The sequence below is a fragment of the Zonotrichia leucophrys genome, chromosome 2 (genome assembly GCF_028769735.1).
Source record: "Zonotrichia leucophrys gambelii isolate GWCS_2022_RI chromosome 2, RI_Zleu_2.0, whole genome shotgun sequence".
Classification (NCBI taxonomy): Eukaryota; Metazoa; Chordata; class Aves; order Passeriformes; family Passerellidae; genus Zonotrichia; species Zonotrichia leucophrys.
The window spans coordinates 101,807,367-101,828,623 of record NC_088171.1 but is presented as its reverse complement, the minus strand read 5'-3'; the positions used below and the strand labels follow the sequence as shown (position 1 = coordinate 101,828,623).

Here is a 21,257-nt window from a genome sequence, read left to right as displayed (position 1 = left end):
CAAACCCCACCTGGATGCGCTCCTGTGTAACCTGCTCCAGGTGATCGATCCAGCCTTGGAAGGGGGGTTGGACCAGATGATCTCCAGAGCTCCCTCCTATCCCTAACCATTCCGTGCTGTCCCCGCTCTCCAGGCTGAGCCCAGGGCGCGGTGGCAGCCCCGGAGCGGCTCCGGCGGCGATGGGATGGGACGGGACGGGATGGGATGGGATGCGAGCGGGGGGCAGCAGCGAGGCGGGGCCGGGCGCATGTGACCGGCGGCGGGGGCGGCCCCGGCGGGGCTGGGCCGCCTCGGCGGGGCAGTGCGGAGCGCCGGGGATGCGGAGCGGCCGGGCCCCGGGCAGATGATGGCGATACGCGAGCTGAAAGTCTGTCTGCTTGGAGTGAGTAAGGGCGGCCACGGGGTCGCTTCCCCCTTTCTTTGCCTCCTCTCTCGCCTCGCAGGTGGGGGCTGTGGGAACTGGGCTGGTCGCTAAGCCGGGAAACGCTCCCGGCCCGGCTGTCCCGCTCCCGGCCCGGCTGTCCCCTTCCTAGCCCGGCTGTCCCGCTCCCAGCCCGGCTGACCCGCTCCCGGCCCGGCAGTCCCGCTTCCCGCGGGGAGCCGTGCCTGGAGGTCCGGGCGGGGCAGGGGGGCTCGGCCGCAGAAAATTCCTGCACGCCGAAACTTGGCAGCCGCGCACGGGGCGGGGGGAGGCTTTGGGGCTGGTTGTTTTTGTCTTGTTTCTCAGCTTTGTAAAAGGGAGAAGGGCGTAGGGGGAGGCGGAGAGCGGCTCTCTTTCGGGGTCTCCCCCAGCGCTCCCCGGCGGCGCGGCTGCCGGCACAGAGCCATCCCCCGGTGGCCGTGGCCCCGCCGAGGTCTCCCTTTGGTGCCAGAGCCCCGAAGGTACCGGCAGGGGTAGGGGGCTTTGCTGCCCACCCTGGGGGCTCGGCACAGGCGGCGGTGACCGTGCCGAGCCCCGTTCCAGCGGTGGGAGCCGCCCGGAGAGAAGCGGCAGCGCTGCCCGCCCCGGGACGCTGCGTCGGGGGGCTCGCTCCCGGCTCACCGATGTGCTGCTCGGTGCTTTGTTTAGCTCCTTGCCTGGCGTTATTCAGCAGCGCTTCTTTGACTCGATTCCTTACAGGAACGTCCTTTTTTGCCATTCCCTTTTTTTTTTTTTTTTTCTTTCGCTTTTTTGGCGAACTCACGCGTGCGTTTCACATCTGGAGCAGCAATGTGCTTAGCTCGGCACTTTGGCTGCGCCTGCCCCTCGCTGCCCGGCACCGAGCGAGCTTCCCGGCAAAATGTGCCCACCAAGTTGGCACAAACACTGCCGCGGAGCAGAACCACCTCTCCTGACAGTAACCAGCAGAGCATCACTGCTCCAGTACACAAGTTACTGTCTAAAAGTCAAACATCTCAAGTTACCCGCTGCAAGTTCGGCTGCTTTTAGGCCCACATCTCCATAAGCACTCAGAGAAGTGCATGAATGAAGGCTTTTGAGAGTGAATTTGCTTTCATGCCATCCAAGTGAGTTAAACATTTGAAAACCAAACAGAAATAGACGCTCCAGTTCTCTCTGATTTGTGTTGACACTTAGCCCAGCAGGAGTGGGTACCTTGCCCTGGAGTAGTTCTTGCCAGGATGTGCTGCCAGGGCTCTGGAGAGCTCAACCCAAAGTATTTGGCAGTGACCATCCCTCCTTTCTTGGTCAGAATTCCTGTCTTCAACTTTTAAAATGGCATAGTGACAAAAATAAATGTGGTTTGTACAAACATGAGGAGTCTGTGGTAGAATATGTGGATGTGTCTTTGCTTGTTTTCTTCTCCAGCAGAAAATGTTGTAATTTTATAGAGATGAAATGTCTTGTGGTATGAGATTCCACATGTCCATAATTTATTGACGTTTTGTAACATTAAAACTTACTGGAGATTTTGTAAGGCAATTGCTTGGGGTTTTTTTTTGTTGTGTTTTTTTTTTTTTTTAAGACAGGAAAAGAAACCTATAGTGCAGCTCTGTGTTACTAAGAGTATGCAATTACTGTGTAGATTCATTAAAATGATGGGGTGGCAGTGGTAGCACTTAGGGAGATGTGTCTGTAGTTATAGTCACTTAGTAATTAGTGATATGTTCCTTCTGTTTTAAGAGGGCATAGTTGTAGAAAACCTCCTACTTCTGATCACAGACATCTCATTTACTGTGGGGATTGACACTATTTTCCCCAAAAGAGAGGAATCCTTCAGATGATGAATCCTCTTAAGAAGTTGACGTTTCTAGAGCAGGGAAACTCCATACCTGTCTGTGTGAACAAATGGAGGCAATAACTGTCTGATCTGCTTGAAAGCTAGATGGCAACTCAAAATACATTCTCAGATCTACCAAAAGAAATCTTGACAGTTGTTTTTTTTCAGTAGGTCCTGAAAAAACCCTGGTTAATCTGCATTGTATGTCACAGATCCCTTGATAATCAGTCTGGCATGTTCTAGTCCCAAGACAAGTTCTTATCCTTGTTAGAAATATGGATTAAATTGGTTGGTAAATCCATATCCCTCTCCACTTCTGAACACAGCCCTAGACTGCACCTCTGGATCAGACAAGTTTGGCTTCAAGCTGTGCAGAGGGCCTGGGCTTGGGCTGTTTCTGCCTATTCAGAATTTCCCAGTGGGAACAAATTGCAGCTGGTACAATGTTTGCAAAGCCAGCTTCTCCACAAGCTCTGGAGTCCCATTTGGCTATAGAGGGTCTAGATGGGAATATGATGAAGAGGACTAGAGAAACCAGAGCTCTGGTGCACACTGCCAGCCCTACAGGCCAGTGCAGTTCTCCAGGGCCAGTGAGCGGCCTGGAGCCATTGCTCTAAAGATGAGGAGTAGGTTATTGGCTCCTGGATGTGACCCCACATTGCCAAGAGGGAGCCTGGCCTCTAGTTTTCAGCATTAACCTAACAAAACAGGATTTGAGTGTCTGCATTTCATTTCTTTTTCCTCCAGAGTATCTTGGAGTTTTTAAAACTCTCTGTGGGTGTCACAGGAGTGATTTGGAGCAGGCAGGAGTAGGTCAGTACAAGATGATGGTTGTGGGATTTGTTGCTGTTGGAGGAGACACAAGTGAGGGAAGGGCAAAGGGGAAGTCTGGGGCAGCAGGAGGGTGGGAGGGAGTCAGTTTGGAAGGAAGGCTTTGTTGATTGCAGAGCTCTCTGAGAACGGATGGTTCCAGCTTGCCAGTGGGTGAGGAGGAGCAGGATGCCTGTCTAATTGTCCGGTGCCTCGCAGCCTCGGGTGTAGGAGCCACGGAGGTGCAGTTGAACAGCTCGCTTTAGTATGTTGCCATGCAAGTGTCCTCAAGCCTGCTCCTTAACTACTTCCTCCAGTAAATTACTGCTGCTGGGCAGTGAGGTATCTGCGTGTGGGAGGTGTTCATCTTCCTGAGTGCAAATGCTTGAGCTCTGCTCCAAGTCCTGTCCTGTTACCCCCCACTCTTCCTGCTCTCCCAATCCAGTTTATTTGTTCCCAGCAGTTGTCCTTGTGTTGGATGCCGCATGCTTCTGGGTCTGTGCAGGTTTTAGCTGCAGCTCAGTGTGTGTGGTGAAATGAAGTGTAGCTCTCCTTTGACTTGCATGGTGTTTCCATGTGGGCACCTTGTTGAGGGGCTGGAGGAGGGAGGAGTGACGGGGAGCTGCTGTGTTCCTGAGCCGTGCTTCAGTGCTGAAGTGTGGCTGGCTGTGCAGCTGCCAGCTTTCCTAATCTGTCTGTGGCTGCCCAGTGCCCTGTGCCTAGCTCCCAACATTTTCTTTATGTGGGCTGGAGGAGCGATTTACAGCTCCCTGCCAAATCCTGACATAATTGTGTGTGGCAGCCGCAGAAGAGATTGCCAGGTTTACGACTAAGGCAAAGTTTCTTCTCTTTGTCACTTCCTGAGGAAACTTTGACAACTCTTCAGGCTTTGGGAGGTGGTTTGCTGACTACCATCTAAAGTGACCTCCATTACTGCTTTCCTTCTGTTTTTGTTTATTACATTTTTGTGTTGTGACTGTGCATCACAGGACCAAAGGAGGTAGGATTGGAAGAGGCTCAGAGGTCATTGCTTGTCCCTAAAGCCCTTCTTATTCCTGACATATGTTTGTTTCCTCTGTCTTTAAAAGCACACAGTCTTCTCCCTGGGTTTATGTCCCAGGGCTTAACTGCTTTTCCTGTAGAAAGTTTTTCCTGAACATAGTGCCCACGTCTTCCCTGGCTGACACTTTGTTTCTTCACCCTTCCATTTGTGCCTCTGTTTTCTTGCTCCCAAGGAGTCGCTTGCTGGCATGAAAATGCTGTCTGAAGCTGGTGAGCCTGCATTTGTAAAAGGAGTAACATTTCCTCTGTGGAAATTACACTGTGATACAGATGTATACACAGATCGCTGGGAATCTTTTCGTTTGTGTCTAAAATGTTTGTCATAGTCAATGCTTTTATGGCCTGCATGTCCCAGCACAAACAGGAAAGCTGCTGTTAAAAACAGAATAGCATCACCCCTGGCTGGGCTGGACCACTTAAGGAGCTTTCTTCTCACCAGGTGTGTGAAAGGTGGCCTCAGTGGAAAGGTGAGCATCCTGCTGGAGACAGCAACGCTGCACAGTGCAGAAGCCACGAGTGCATCAACATCTGCACTGTTGTAGCCTAAAACAGAGAGCAGAGCAAACAAAGGGGGTCGTGAAAAGAGGAAGAATGTACTGATGAAGTAAATGTGTGCCTTCTGTAATTTTGTCCACAAAAGTGTCTTGTCTGAGAGAAGGACAGAGACTGCCAAGCAATTCTTTCTCCCATGTTAATGGTTCATCGTTACATACTCATTCATTCTATTTTATTATGTAAACAAGTAGCTCTATCGTGAGAAAAATTTTTGAGTCGTGGCCACATGGCTCTCTGTCTTGTGAAGTCACTGTTTTGAAGTGTCCATCATTTCAGGCTTTCCATCAAAGGAGCCCTTTGATCTGTATCTCTTTCCTAGCTAGTTATGTTTTTGCATTGTAGTGAAGCATCAAATTACAGGTGAAACTGAACAGTGATTTTAAGTCCATGGAGAACTGAAAGACAGACGTGGTTAGCTGAACTACATTTACCTGATTTTCTTGGGAAATGTTTTTTCTTTGTATTCTTCTTTGGTGAAGAATACTCTGAAATATGCACTTAATGTGAGCACACAGCACTTCCATGTTCTGTTGCCCTGCTTTGCCAGTCAAAAGAAGCATGCAAGATACTAAAAGAGACTGAGACTGGTGATTTTGTTTTTATTGTGTTTGTCAATATTGCATAAAAATCCAGTTATGTACCAAGCAAGAAAGACCAGTTCTCTTGTATCAATAAAAAAGTGTCTTCAGAAGCCTAAAGCAGCCTTTTCATATTATTTCGTAAGACATTTAAATGGCTGCAATCAGATTTTTTTGCAATATATCCATTAAATATGTAGGTAAACAATTTCTCATAATTTGGAATTCAGGATTTCATGTTGATCTTGGCCCTATTGCTTTCCTAATGTATCTAGAAAACTTTTTTCTTTACTAATTTCTTCCAAGGGTGTTGTGTGGGATTGCTTAGAAGAGCAGACTGGAACATCCTTCTAGGAAAAGGTGATTGTGGAGGCCACACTCTTCTTTCGTTTCCTAACCAAACTGGATTTCTGAAGAAGCAGAAGGAGGAATTTGAAGCAGATTTTAGTTTCAGTAGCAGCAAAGCCTCAAAGGGGAAGCTTGTTACTAATCATCTCCTGGGTAGCAAAAGAGCACCCTGTGGTTGGTGCTTGTTGCTGCACTTCATGGGCTCCCATTTGCTGATAAATATCTCTGAGCTCCCATCCCATGCTTGTAACTCGCCTGTTGAATGAGTCCATGCAGTGACTGTCACCCAGATATCATATGCAGGCTGTAGTTCTACTGTTTTTCAAATTCTCTTTATATTTAGATTTCCCCAGCCCCATGCTCTTTTTGATTTCTGGCCAAAAAAATTGGGAAACTTCTTGGTTTACAGTAGTTCTGGAGAAAAAAACCCCCACATTCTTTCTTTCTTTCTGCCAAAATAAGGAAGTTGAATGGTGATAAACTCAATTTTTTAACATAGTTGAGTGCAGTTTTAGCCCTGCTCAGTGAAGTAATGCTGAGACTATGTGAAGGAGGCAGAAGCTTTGCATGCAAACAATACATAGGGAAAAGAAAAACCCTCTCATTTCCGTCAGGTGGTTCCTTTTAGCTAGCTTAAGTCAAGCCATATTAAAAGGCCATTTTAAATTTGCATTTGAAGTGTGTTTTCTGAAACTCTGGTTGATGGTAGGACTTGTTTCTAAGGTGATAATTTGATCTATTGGTAGGATGTGCTGCAGTTACAGTGCAGTTCAGCTGCCCATGGGCAAAACCCTTTGAGTCTGCAGGGCTTTTGCCTCTGGTGGTGTTTATAAATTACACAAATTATACAGTGCTGGTGCATTTTACTTGTGTTGGGCTGTGTCTGGGCTGGGTGCAGTGTGGGTGCTGCAGACTGCAAGTGCACGTACAGGCTGGAGAGACCTGTTCTTGACCTATTCTGTCTAAAATTTCTCAAGCTAATTGCTTGTTGAGAGAAGCATTTACAGGGAGGTTGGAGCCATAACTCTGCTGCTCTTGCTCTTTTGCCTCCCTGCTGCTCCTTCTTGCAGATGGCACTTGTCCAGTCATCAGGGCTGCTAGACCCTCCCAGGACTGCTATTAGTCATGGATTTCCTGGCCACATCTCTCTCCAGATAAGATCAGGACAGACACTTTTTTCTTTTTTTCCATTTCCTGCGCTGTGGTTTCGAGGGGAAGGGAGAGGGGTACATTGAAGTGAACACTTTGAAGTGAACTGCGTTAGCAGGTTCGCACTGTTAAAGAATGATAAAATGGTTTGAGTTGGAAGGGACCTTTAAGACCATCTGGTTCCAACCCTGCAGCCATGGGCAGGGTCACCTTCCACTCAAGCAGGCTGCTGTTGACCCCACCTTCACCACAGTTCAGGTGCTGCCTCAGAAAACTGCACAGCATCCCAAAACAACTCACTTCCTTTTCAAACCAGGACACTAGGGCAAGGAGTTTCTTGTCAACTCTGGTGTCTCGCCAGCCTCCACTGATGTGGGGGCTTGTGGGAACTCAGCACATCATTCCTGATGTGCAGAGTCACCGAGACAACCATTGGGGGGCTCGGAAGTCCTGGAACATTGACAGAAGTGTTTGGTGGCTAGACTTTGATCCTGCACAAGACGTAACACCTGTATGAGGATGGGAGGATCACATGGGGATAAGTGGTGAAGGGATAGATTAATTATAGTGTGAAAACACAGGTTTTGGAATCTTGGTACAGGGGGGTTCTAGGAGACAAGATGGAGGAATTAGGGCGTGTCCTGTCCTCCTTCTTCTTCTTGTTGTCATCCATCTTCGATGGTGATGGTGGCACTTTGAGATTGGTTCTTACTGAATGTGCACTTGTCAATAAGGGTGGAAGGTACTGGGGACAAAAGGTAAATATCTTACACGTAGTTTTTGGTATAAAGATAAGCGACCGCCCCGAGGGCAGTCAGTGTGCTCATGGCTGGCTTGCTGTGTGGACCTCTGTCGGGCCGGGAGAAAATATTGTACATAAGAATTAATAAACAACTCTGAAGAACTGAAAAACCTGAAGACTCCTTTCGTCCTTTGGAGTGCGGGCTGCCCCAAGGCCATCCAGAGCCTCTCCAGGCCATTAGAACAGCTGAGACGGGACTGGGGCTGGTTTTGGAGCTGTGCTCTCCATCAAGAGGTCTGGAGCTTCCTCTGCTCATATTTTTCTCGAGTGTTTCTGGGGCCAGCTGAGTGCCCAACAGATGGTTAGAGGTGCCATCCAAGAGGGTTGGGAAAGGATGTTGGAAGCTGGGTAGAGTTGGTCTACTCACAAGCTACCTGCAAGTCTTACCTCCATCCAGTGCTCATCACACCTATGGGTTAGGTCATCGTGCCAATGAGTTGGATCATCCCGTGCTTTTTAGAGAGAGCAGAGCAAGCCTGCAGTGCTTTGCTCATTGTCATGTCCCCCACCACCTCCTGACTGTAGGCCAAGGGCAGCTGATGTGAATTTAACTCTGCAGAAGGTGTTTGAAGCTGCCATGGGACACGTGCTTCCAAAGTAAACCAAAATAAAAGATGTTTTTATTCTTACAGAGTTGTTTTTCTTCTCACTACATACCTTGTAGAGGCTGGGTAGTGGTGTCAAGGTCAAGGTGAAAGGACATTTTTAAAATTCCATCTCAGTTTGTAGGATGCCAGGAAAGGGACACATTTCAGTTTTCTTCTGAAACATCTTGTACACCCTTTCCATGAATGCTCGCTGTTTTGAGCACCACTGCCAAAGGACAAATCCAAGCTTTAGGAAGCTGCCAGCGGAGGTAGATGGGAGGCCAGCTGGGAGCAGAGCCTTGTGTAAGCACATGCCAGTGGTTGATTTACAGTCTCTGGCCTTGCAGGGCTGTGCTGAAAGCCGAACAACAGGCAGTGGAACAAACGCTTTTTATTTTCGCTGGGATATTTTTAAACAGAAATGCTGGTTAGTGCATGGGTTTTATATTTTCTGCAGGCGAGGGTAGAGAAGTTATGGTTTTTCACTTTTTGTTTTGGCCAGAGTATGTTCTTATTTGGGCAACATGTGGAAGTGCATGTGCATGAAATCCAGCCACTAAATACTTAGTGTCCCTGAGTTATTGTTTCCTCCTTTGTCAGCAGAGTGACAGGATGCTGCAGACGTCACTGGGTGTCCTGGTTGGACCCCTCAGGGGACTGTAGTCCCTGCAGGGCACTATAATAAACTGTAAATTATAAATATCAGGCTCTTGCAGGAATTCACCTACAGTTAGGGGCTCTCTGAAGCAGATTCTCCTTCCCTTTAAAACTTGTATACGGAGCCAAAATGAGTTACAAGAGATTACTAAAGTGGGTTTAATTCTGAAAAAGAAATTAAATTTGGGGCCCATTTAATTCTGCAGCAAACAAAACTTAAGTGTTGATAGGATCTCATGGTTCATGAGCAAAGCTGTGCTTCTGGGTGACAGAACATGTCTGAAGTCACTTGCATCTCTTTCCAGGCTCACTGATGACCTCTGGGATACAACTGGAATAGCTTTAACCTTCTCTATCTTATGCTTGTAGTTGGTAACTGATAACTCATCTCCAGTACTGCTGCTGTGTCAATTCTCCAGATCTACCCATTTCTTCCTGTGAGGGAATTCAGTGGCAAGAAAGAATCCTTAGGTCAGCATCTGGTGTGTGCCTGCAGAGAGAGGCCGTACCGGGAATCGCCAGACTTGCCAAAGACTGAAAAGAGTGTTTCTTTGAATGTAGTCTGGTGTCACACCAAGGTTCAGCTTGACTCTTGAGACTTCAATTTTTAGGTGCTTGGTTTAAGGGGGCAAAAATATGTTATCACTATGGTCAATAGTTTAGGATTTAGAAGAATATTACAACTGAGATATTGAGGTGTTGGTAAATGTACAGTCACAGTTTTAATTTTGAGCATCTTCTACTATCCATGGAAGCAAATACTAATTTTGTTTGCTTTAGGCCGTCTCTGTTAATAAAAAACCCTCAAACCACAAAAAAGTGAACCTCTCACTGACTGATTCTCACCACTATAAGCCTGTAAGGGTGCACTTCCACTTTGGTGGATGAATCTCGCAGCTGATTAATTCCTGGAGGGGTTTAGGAAATGAGAAAGGGAGTATGTTCTTTCGTGAATAGGAAGCCCATTATCTATCTCTTCTTTTTTTTCCTTTTCCTTTGCATACTAAATATAAGTATTTAAGTGCCTATTTTAAGAATCATAATAGCAACACTTGAAATATCTCTTCTTAAAGCTGATATGAACAGGAAACCTCCAACCACTTTTAGGCCAGAAGTTATTCATGGTGCATAGTCCATGCTGACTTCAACCTTTCCAATACTGTGTAGACAAGCTTCCTTTTAGGATATTAATTTTCTGAATGTGCTACAAACATTAGAGTTTTTTGCTACATTATCCCTTACACCAGCAGTTTTCTTTTTTGAATGTTATTGCTCTTGTGGAAAATTCAAGGAAAGCTAAACTTTGTTTTTGTCTTGGTTTTGTTAAATGTCAGTGAGGGAATTAAACTTTTTCTTCAAGTGTTATGACTCCAGCAGCAGAGTGTAGTTTATGGGAATAATCTTCAGAATCGATTGTTCTGTCTTAAATTGATGTGGGTTTTTTTCTGCCTTGGATATTTTTGTGTATTTTTTTTTCCTGCAGAGTGCACTTGAAAAGAATAAATGCATGCCAGGGCATTCATCAGACGGTTGGAGCATGTTTTATGTGACAAAAATGGCAGTTGGATAAAACCAAATAACATAAATTTGATTTGAGATTATGTTACTGAAACGCTAATCTGAGTAGCATCCTTTAGTATATGTTTGATTCTGAGCATTAGGGTAATCCCCCTTCAGCAGAGTGTCAGGGTGCATCCTTCAGCCTTTGCTGCATGGGCTAAATTGAATCTCGTGCTTAAAGCTCAGGACATGCTTTAATGCACAGCTGAATGACTGATGTGTAGAGAATAGGATAAAATGTTTAGGTAAATTAAGTATTTGAGATTATACAGCTCATGAGTGATTCCTGCCATTTGACATTAAAGCCAGACAGAATAGCTGAGATCTACCTATCTTGTGGCCAGGTTTGTCTTCTCCCTTATGCTGGTGTGGAAAATAGCAGAGAGAAAGCCAACCTTTAACACCATAAATCCAAATTTACAGAGATTGTCTGAAGGAGAGTGGTAGCCCTGCAGCCTAAAAAAGTTCTTCAGGAATAGTTTATGACCAAAGAATGGTTTGGGTTGGAAGGGACCTTTAAGATCATCTCATTCCAGCCCTCCCTGCCATGGCAGGGACACGTTCCTGCCGACAACATTGCTCAGGGCCTTGAACACTTGCAAGGATGTGCAGATCAGTAGAAAAAGGGGTGTAGAAGTAGGCATGGAGGAGATTTGGAGGAGCAGAGAATAATGGAGGAGGAGGAGTCTGAAACTGTGAGACCAAGGTAGAACATGTGGGAGCATTGTAGGGCGACTGGTGAGAGGGATTGAGGAACACAGAGGAGTAAAGTCAGGAGGAATGGAAAGAGAAGCTGAGGATAACAAAACAGAAAGCTAGACAGAGCAAACCAAGAAAAGGTAGTAGAAATAATAACATGGGGTGAAAAAACCCTGCCACCCTCTCCCTTGGTTTTAGGCTTCAGTTTCCTTTTAAATGATTTTAAACCCCTGACTTTGTCTTAGTGCTGTTTCATTTGTGTTTCAAAACACTTTTGGCCAGTGGAGCCTGCAGAATTGTTGCTTGCATTGCTTTAAATTCAGCTGTATCTCTCAACCAGTCAAAACCACTGTCACAGATGTGACACAGGGAAGCTTTGGTGGGATCTCATTGGCCAGTGGATATCTCTTCCTCAATCCCTGTGCCTGTTGTTCTGCCGTGTCTGGGATCTATGGGAACTTTGGAGTTAGTTCCACATAGTACCAAACACTCAGGATGTGACACTGGAAGTGTTTAGTATCCAGACAGTCTGTCTTGAGGGTGACTCCTCAGCACCTCCTGTGTGGCTTTTCCTACTTTTGAGAGAAAGATGAAATGCACTCTTCTACCCCTTTGTCCTTTGAGGAGATGTCCTTAAATGTACTGACCCCCATGGCTCAGCATTCCATTTGAAATGTTCCCAGCGTGATTTCAGTTGAGATTTGCAAAGTCTATACACTTTTGACCATTTCTGGTTCCCAGATTTTGAGTTGAAGATGAGAAAAAATGGCCAGGTGAATAAAAACTTCCTTTTGCAGGTCAGTTGTAAGTTAGATACTGGTTTCCTAGTTATTTTTGTGATGGAGAGAAGAGGGTGCCTTAACAGTAAGAGCAATAAAACCTGGTTTTCCTTAAGGACCTTTCCCTAAAAAGTTGAATTTCATGGCTCTAGTGTTACCAGCTTTTAGAAGTTTCATTCCTGATGAAATCAACAGGAGGTGAACACATTCAAGAAGTCAACTGCTTAAGGGCTACAGCCTTGCACTGATAATTTCTCCCATTTGTGAGCCTGTTTGGTGCAGATAGCTTTAGGTTTAGTAACTTCACAGCAGCACAGAGTAAATCCACAGATAAAAAAACAGCCCTGGGATTTATTATACCGTGCCTTCTGTTATCTCTTCAGTTTGCTTGCATGAGTGATAGAGGGGAAAGCACCAGGTGGGTCTTTATATGATGCTGTTTAAAATAAGTGGTGATGTTTGCTGTCTTAGGGAAAACTACATCCAGACAGCAGGTGGAATGAATATGAAATCACTACTAATTGAGGTTAGTTTAAACCTAACAGTTGGGTAAAACATTTCTTAGCTCAGATTTAGGTTTAGGCAAACTTTTGTTTGTCCATTTCCCATCCTGCACATAAATTCAGGAAATGAAAACCTCCAGTTTCAAGGATTTTAGGCCTCTCCTTCATGTTGCCACCAAATGTCCACATGGATGCATAGTATCTATGTGTCATTTGCAGTTAATTAGAAATAACAAATAATGGCAAATTTCAGAAACTCTCAACTTGTCCCCTTCTCCTGATACCTCCTGCAGAAGAAACTTGTTTTATTGTGTCTGGAAGGTTGATGGAGGCTGCTTTCCAAAGACTGGCAAATTGTAAAAGCAGCTTGCATAAAGAGGGTGCCATAGCATCTGGGCAGGCATATAGGCTGCTGATAAAGGAGACCAGCTCTCACCTTAGATGGTCACCAGAGGCTGCTGATTTTGCAGGTTGTTGTATCAGCTAAAAGGAGCTGATGATCAGAGGCAGAGTTTCTGGCAATAAATCCAGGTATGAAATCCTTAGTTCCCGTCCCACCCTTGTGTGTTTCCTGACCCACTCCAGGCTGATGGTGTCCAGCTGCCTTTGGCCAGTAGAGACCAGTGGAGGAGATATTTGCTTCTGGTTGTTGGTAGGTGACATACCCAGTACCAGGGCTCTGCTAATTTGGAGCAAAGCTCCATGGCCGTGAGGCTGGTTCCTGTTTGTTAGAGGAAATGTGAGTTTTTATAGCTGCCCCTGAAACTGCCTCCTTCCTCTCTCTTGCCTGTTGCTGCAAGGGAGAAGGGATTGGGCTTTCTTGTCTCCAGGACTGAAGTTTTCAACCAATGTTTCAGTTGGAACTCATAATTTAAGTGGCTTTTTTCTTCCTCTCTGCTATGAAATGCAGTAACAAGTTGCAGGTGGGACAGTTACAAAGTGGGATGAGTAAGTCTGAACATTGAATTGAATAGCGCTTATTGAGCTTGGTTGGACAAATTTGAAGGTAATTGAGCCCTTTTACAGTTTTTCCAGACAATTGCTGAACAATTTTTATACTAGTGAAATAGCAAGCTGAACACAAGAGCCTTTTTGTCAAATGCTGTGGTTGATGGGCATATTGTTGCTTGTGTAAGAGCCACTGCCTTCATTTAATAAAAGAAAATTACTTGGTGCTTGTTGGCAATCTGCAGTGTGAAATTATAGTGTTTGGATTGGATTATCAATTTCAGACTGGTTGGAAGATTTTTGATATCTTCTATGTTGGGACAGGAATATAAATTATTTTGTTTTTGTATTTACTAGGTGACACTGACAAGCCTATATTTCTAAGTCATGACCCCTGATGATAGAATTTGACAATGAAAAGAGGTAGGGTGTTAGAGTATGAACAGCAACTTGTGTCAAACAGCAATTCAAGTCAAAGATTATCTCCTCATCATACCAGTATTTTGAAAGTTGCAGCTGTTACAGTATATGTGGGGAAGGTTCACTTAGGAAAAGAATTTGGTTTGGAAAGAACTACACAGAATTTTTTATCCCATTTTTTGCTGGCAAATTGTACTTGAAAACAACATTTGTCAGGATGCTGTTGCTTAATGTGTTTACTTAACTGTGAAAACCTCAGGTTATTTATGCATGTTGTCTGAAAACTAAATTTAGTTTCTGTGATCACTGCATTGCACAATGGTGATGAAAGATATTTAACCAAATTGTTATGCTGGTGTGTGTGCATATGGCCAATGGAGATAAAACCCCTGCAATCAATACTCATTATCACTGACAATGTGAGGTACAGTGACTTGTATGTTGCTTCCCTTACCTAATTTTTCAACTTCAGGGACAATTATGAGCATTTCTAAGTAGATACTATTCACACATTTTTTACTGTATCTTTAAATAGGAATTTCTCTGCAGGAGGAGTAGTACATCAAGTGGATTTTTGTGACTCCATGTATGTTTTGAGATAGAGGAGGTAGGAAAGGGATGGCAGCATGCAGATGTTAAAAAGTGTCCCAAATTTGTCTAGAAAATTAACTCTGACCATTGGAATTGCCAAAATCCAGGTATTACTATCAATAAAATTGTATTGTATAAATTAAATTAAAACTGCAGGTACTGCATTGAAGCAGTACCTGCAGTTTTAATTTATTTTACCTTTATTTAGCTCCTCCCTGTTTGAGGCTTAATCTGCTGGAGTGATCTGTGAAGTTTGCTTTTAGTTCCTGTTTTGTTGGTGTTGGGAATGTGACCCATGGTAAACCAGGGCCCATTTCTCATCCTCACCTGCAAAATGAAATGGTGAACATTGGAGAGGTTGTTCTGAAGTGTCTCTGGTGGAGCTCAGATGGGAAATCAGCAAGCTGGCAGCAGGGAGATGTGATTAGGGTGAGCCAGGGTGGTAGGAGAGCACCTCAAACTTGGTTTGAGGTCCCTGATGGAAGCTGCATCCCTGTGAGTGTGCAGGACCAGGCTGGATGGGGCTTTGAGCAACTTGATCTAGTGGAAGGTGTCCCTGTCCATGGCAAGGGGGATGGAAATAGGTGATCTTTAAGGTCCTTGTCATCCCAAACCATTCTGTAATTCTATGATTCTGTAACACACTTTCTTGCCACTTACAAGGCACCTCTCAGGGTGGGTTTAGTGGGTTTGTTGTCTGGTCTGTGTTATGCCATGGTCAGGAGGATCCTCTGATCCAGTGCTCAGTACAAGACAATTAGAGGTGTGATTCTTGTGTGGAAGATAGTGGCTCCATGAAGTCCCATAACTATGGTCTCCTAAAAATTAAACCGAAAATTTCCCCCCTGTGGCATACAGCATTGTTGATACTGTGCAGGTTTGGGTGGGGGTTTTATGGGTTTTGTGGGGTTTTTCCTTTCTTTATTCATTAGTACTATAAATTAATTGTGGGATGGGGCATTCCTTTGAAGCTGCCCTTGCCACCTTCACACTACCCATTGCCACACTGGGCTCCTCAAGGCGGTCCCAGCAGTGGGAGATGCCTGTGATTCCAAGGGAAGGTGCTCAGGCACTCTTCTTTCCCTCTCAGTCTGCATCACCTTTCTAGTGCTTGCAAGCCCATCCTGCTGTCCTCTTTCCCTCGTTCCCCAGGCTTTTGGCTCCCAGCTCACTCGGGCAGGGTCAGTGTCCCTTCCTGCTGCGCTCCAGTCCCAGCGTGGCCGAGCGGAGCCGGTTCCTGCTCCCGAGTCCCTGGAGTCACCAGGTGGTGCTATTGCCCAGGGAAATGCCCTCCGTGCGCCTGCACAGGGGCTCGGTGGGCTTGGGTTTGTGGTGGAGCTTGCTTTGGTGGGCACCTGGGTCAGGTACTGCCAGGGCTTCTGTTTCTTGCCTCGGGTTCAGTCTTGAGTCACTTTTATTGACGCAAAGTTGTTCAGTCAGTTTTCTTGATGCAAAGTTGTTTCCTGTGACTTAATCAGTGCCTTGTTTGACAGTGAGGTAGGTCCCCCAAAGGCTGGACTGCTTCTGGATGGTTTGTGCAGAACTCAAAAACTCAAAAGCTGCTTCACTGTAGTGTGAAGCATGAGCAAGTCTCATTAAGGATATTCTCAGGCTTTGTACTGTTGGGTCCCCCATGCAATCCAGTGGGAGGGATTTTTGCTCATTCATTGGCATGTGCTGCTGGTCCAAAGGAGATTTGTGTGTGTGTGTGACCCTTTAAAGGTGCTCCTCTTCTTTCTCCTTTCATCCTCTCATCTTATTAGCCAGCCAGATTGATACCACCTTATTTGCAACTGGTTTTATAGACACCATGCTCCTACTTGGAACTGTAGAGGCAGCTCAAAACATGGAGCTGAGCATCTTAAATGAATAGCCAGTGCCCCCAAAAGCCACAATTTGAGCTGAAGGAATGCAAATAAACACTGAGTTCCTTCTTCCTTTTCACCAGGCTAAGCAATTCTCTCTCCACAGCTGCCCTCACCACATGCTGAGAAGGGCATAAGAAATTGATTGAGATTCTGCTCTTTGATTTCAATTTAAAATCCTCCATTTCTCTTGGCAGCTCAGCTGCTGTTTTGAATTTGATAACTTGTGTGCAAAGGGGAAGGAAAGGTGTAAGAACAGACACAGAGAATTAGCTGGAAATTTGATGTGGGGAAGCAGTTTCTAAATAGTATTAGCAACAATCAAAGGCTGTTATCTTTGCTGTCCACACTCATGGTGGCATAGCACTGTGGTTAGCTTGCTCTTTGTATAGTAACATGCAGTGATTAAGCATAAACAGTGGAATTGGATTATAGGTTTGGGTTTTGGATTGGTTTTTGTTTGGTTGGTTGTTGGTTTTTTTTTTTTACCAGAGTAGGTGAGCTCTAAAAAGTGTGAAGCAGAGGTAGGTTGGCTGCAGTGTTAATTTTATTCCTGAAGAATAGCTCTGTTGTCCCTTTCCCTCCACAGCCCCCTTTCTCATAAATCAGGATCTCTTTATATTCCTGTGCCAGCTTCATAGACAAAAGAGTTGGCAGGTTGTGGAAGAGCAGCAGGATTTGTAAGTGCTGGAAGAGAAAATGTGCAGCAGACACGTGGAATACTTTGTTGGGGCAGTGGGTATCACTCCAGGCTGGGGCGTGAGCAGATTGAGAGCAGCCCTGCTGAAAGGGAGCTGAGGATTCTGCGGGATGAGAGGCTGGGCAGGAGCTGTCAGTGCCAGCCTGCAGCCCAGAAGGTCAAACACGTCCTGGGCTGCACCAAAGGCAGCATGGCCAGCAGGGCACGGGAAGGGATTGTGCCCCTCTGCTTTTGTGAGACTCCACCTGCAGGGCTGCATCCAGCACAGGAAAGACATGGATGTGTTGGAGAGAGTCCAGAGGAGGCCACCAAGATGATGAGAGGGAAGGAGCATCTTTAGTACAACAAAAGGCTGAGAGGACTAGAATTGTTCGGAGAGGGGAGGAGAGGGAGGGGAGGGGAGGGGAGGGAGAGGGAGGGGAGGGGGAGGGAAGGGGAGGAGAAGGCTTCAGGGTGATCTAATTGTGACCTTCCAGTACCTACAAGAAAGATGGAGAGGGACATTGTATCACATGTAAGTGGCAGGACAAGGATGAATGGATTCAAACAAAAAGACAGTAGGTTTGGATTAGATATTAGGAGGAAGTTTTCTGCTGTGCAGGTGGTGAGGCGCTGGAACAAGTTGCCCAGAACTGTGGATGCCCAATCTCTGAAAGTGTTCAAGGCCAGGCTGGATGGAGCACGGGATGGAGCACTGAGCGACCTGGTGTATTGAAAGATATCCCTGCAGGGTAGGTGGGCTGGAGGTGGATGATCTTTAAGGTCCCTTTCTATGATTCTGTGATTCTTAAGGCTGCTGCTGTGATTCTCCATGCCATCAACCCAGCATGAAGAGCTTGAGATTGGAGCCCTAGTGATGATAGCAGAATAATACCAATTATCTTGGAAATGCTCTGGGAAAGACTTTGGTTTTATATAATATTACGTGCATGGATATATCAGTATCTCTGGCAAAGTGAATCTTTGCTAGAATTAGCTACAATACATAATTAGCTGCTCTTCAGTCTCCCTTATCTCTGGCCAGGCACATCACTTTGGTAGGATGATAAAGTGGTTTTGGCCATCAATGCTTGCTTGATTTTGTACTTTTGTCAAAGACGTACCCAAAGATCATAAGCAACTTCACTGTTGCTTGTGATCTTTGGCTATGTCTTTGACAAAAGTAGATAGTTGGAAGAGATTGTAATTAATATTGCAGTCTGTGAGTGAGGGAGGGATGGAAATACTCTTTCTTATCTATAAGAGAGAAAAGGATGTAGCAAAATATTAAAGAAACTGTAGTTGAAACTTGGATATTAGAGGTTTTTGTTGTCTCTGAAAGATGACTGGGCTGGGATCTGATGGAGAGCAAGGGGCCTGTGGCTACAAAGAGACTAGCTAACTCCAAAGAAGCCTACAGATAGCAGGACCAGTAGGACAGCATTCTCTGGCTCCAGATATTGCAGATACTGGAGCAGCTATGCAGGCCTGAGTTTAATTCCACAGGAAGATGTGTGCAGGATGTGTGTGGAAGGAAACCACGTGCTGAATAATCACAGTGGTAAGGGTGCCAAAACTGGTAATGCAGCAGGCATTTGGCTTTGGGGACTGGCTGGGAGCAGAGGTGGACAGGGCTGTAGCCTCCCTTCAGCTCTGAGGTGAAGCAGATGGTCAGTCACTGTACACGTTTGGCAGATGGATGTGGACTGAAGGAAAACAAACCTAGAGAGGGATCAGATGATGTTTGCCGTTCAGAGATGCATTGGGTTTCCCTGGCAAGGCTTTGGTAGTGGGGGGGCTACAGGGGTGGCTTCTGTGAGAAGCTGCCAGAAGCTTCCCTGGTGGCCTACAGACCCAATGCCAGCTAGCTCCAACACAGGTCTAACACTGGTGAGTCTGTCAGTGATGGTGGTAGTGACTCTGGGGTAACGTGGCTAAGAAATGGAAAAAAATACTGCACAAGAGCAGATTGCAGAGGAATATGTGAGGGCAACAACCCTGCAGACACCAGGGCCAGTGGAGAAGGAGAGGGGCAAGGTACTCCAGGCCCTGGAGCAGAGATTCCCCTGGAGCCTGCATGGAGACCGTGGTGAGGCAGCTGTGTCCCTTCAGCCCATGGAGGTCCATCCTCCTGCAGCCCATGGAGGGGACCATTTTGGAAAAGGTGGATGCCTCAGGGAGGCTGTGACCACATGGAAAATTCATGCAGGAGGAGGCTCCTGCCAGGACCTGTGGACCCATGAGAAGAGGAGCCCAGGCTGGAATAACTTTGCTGGCCCAGCTTGTGACTCTATGGAGGACCCACACTGGAGCTGTCTGTGCCTGAAGGATTGCACCCCATGGAAGAGACTGTGCTGGAGCAGTTTGGGAAGAACTGCACCCCATGGGAAGGACTCACATGTGAGCAGAGAAAGAATGTGGGGAGTCTTCCCCCTCAGGAAGAGTGAGGGGCAGAGACTATGCTCTGGTGAGGAGCAGGTGGAGAAATAGGAGTAAAGTTAAGCTTGGGAAAAAGGGAAGGATGTGGGTGAGGAGGTGTTTTAAGATTTAATTTTTATTTTTCATCATCCTACTTTGATTTAATTGACAATAAATTAAATTAATTTCCCCATTTCAAGTCTATTTTGCCCATGGCAGGAGTTGGTGAGTGATCTCTCCCTGTCCTTATTTCAACCCACAGTTTTTTTGTTATATTTTTTCTCCCTTGCCTGTGACGGTGTTCGCAGGGATCTTAGGATGAGGGAAGAGACGTAGATCTGACTCCATATTTCAGAAGGCTAGATTTATTATTTTATGATGTATATTACATTAAATCTATACTAAAGGAACAGAAGAAAAGGTTCTCCTCAGAAAGCTAGCTAAGTTAAGAATAGAAAAGGAAAGAATGACAACAAAGGCAGCTGTCCCGGACTCTGTCTGAGCCAGCTGGGCTGTGATTGGCCATTAATTAGAAACAACCACATGAGGCCAATCACAGATCCACCTGTTGCATTCCACAGCAGCAGATAACCAATGTTTACATTTTGTTCCTGAGGCCTCCAGCTTCTCAGGAGGAAAAAGTCCTAAGGAAAGGATTTTCATGAAAAGATGTCTGCGACACTTGCCCAGCTGAGGGAGTGATAGGATGACTTTGTTGGGCACCTGGTTTCCAGGCAGCATCAGCCCACCACAGGAGGCCAGATACATTCAGCCCTGACTGGCAAATGTTTTTCTGTTTTAAAACAGCCAGTAGACATGTATGGGTGGTATTGAAGAGGCATAGAAATACCAAACAAATAAACTCAGTGCTTGGCTATCTCTTAAAGAACTTAAATAGCCCTTTGTTACTCTGTCTGAATGCTTTAGAACTATCACTGTTTAACATCCCCATAATGCTGTTGCAAGGTAAAACCAAATAAGTATTTTCACATTGCAGCTGAGAACAATAGAGCCAAGAATTACTGTGCCAAATGCAGTCCTTGCAGTACTAGGAGGAGGGATTGCATTCTGATATAACAGGACTGACCTGATTGTGGGTAGAACAAGTGCTGCACTTTTGTGTGTAGAGGGAATTGATATAATTCTAATGCACTCCAGAAGAAAAAGTCTGATTCTGTAGCTAATTTGTGCTCTGTAACAGCAATGTTGGCCTGAAAGCAATTAGGAATGATGTGTAGGGTTTTTTACTGTGTGGGAGTTGGCATAGGTCATCCTAACTTAGTGGGAGTAATGTACCAACTGACTTAAAAGATGCCTTTACTACCATATATTATGAGTTTAAAGAAGGGAATGCAACAAAGGGAAATGCAAATAGGGATTTTCATGTAAAGTTCACACGGGGACAGATGGCCAGAAGATCTGTGGTGGTTCCTACTGAAATGAGACATTGCAGAATCCACCAGAGAAGGCCGGTGGTGGCCATCCTCCCTCTCAAAACAGAGTTGCAGTGAGATCCATGTGTTTGTGCTGGGATCGTGGGCAGCTGGGTTCCAACATTCAGTGTGAGTGTTGTTAATTTGGCAAGTACCCTTCTCTCAGGAAAGAGCATGACAGCAAAATTACACTTTTGGGAGCCAGCTCTGGTCCTAGTTCTTCCCTTTCAAAAATTTGCTTTACAGATGAGTATCTCCCAGATCTTTGCAGAAATTCCTTGAAGATCACTGATGGTATACAGTCACAAAATTTTAATTTGGAATTTACAGAAATCATTAGTCCTGGGTGAGATGCCTGTATTTTGACTGTGGAAGTGAGGCTTCAGAGCACCTGTACCTGCATCCCTGTGGTTCAGGCTGAAGCTTCAGGCAGTTTTGTCTTGGTGAAGCAGCTGAGAGCCAGTGTGTGAGTCTAAGAGCTGCTCTTGTATTTTCATCTGTGCAGTTATGCAGTGATAGCTTTGCCCACTTGATACATCTTGCAGATGGAAAAACCGAATAAAGGCGGGAAGCTTTTTTTTTTCTTCCTAGACAC

General features: G+C 45.7%; 1 protein-coding gene across 1 annotated transcript in view; it reads left to right on the top strand.

The window, feature by feature from the left end:
- Window positions 1-273: 273 nt before the first annotated feature.
- RAB31 (RAB31, member RAS oncogene family) overlaps window positions 274-21,257 on the top strand; it is a 62,155-nt gene continuing 41,171 nt past the window's right edge. The window contains exon 1 of the mRNA XM_064705843.1: window positions 274-382. Within this exon, the coding sequence (XP_064561913.1) occupies window positions 344-382 (39 nt within the window). The 5' untranslated portion in view covers window positions 274-343. The remainder of the gene's footprint in view (window positions 383-21,257) is intronic.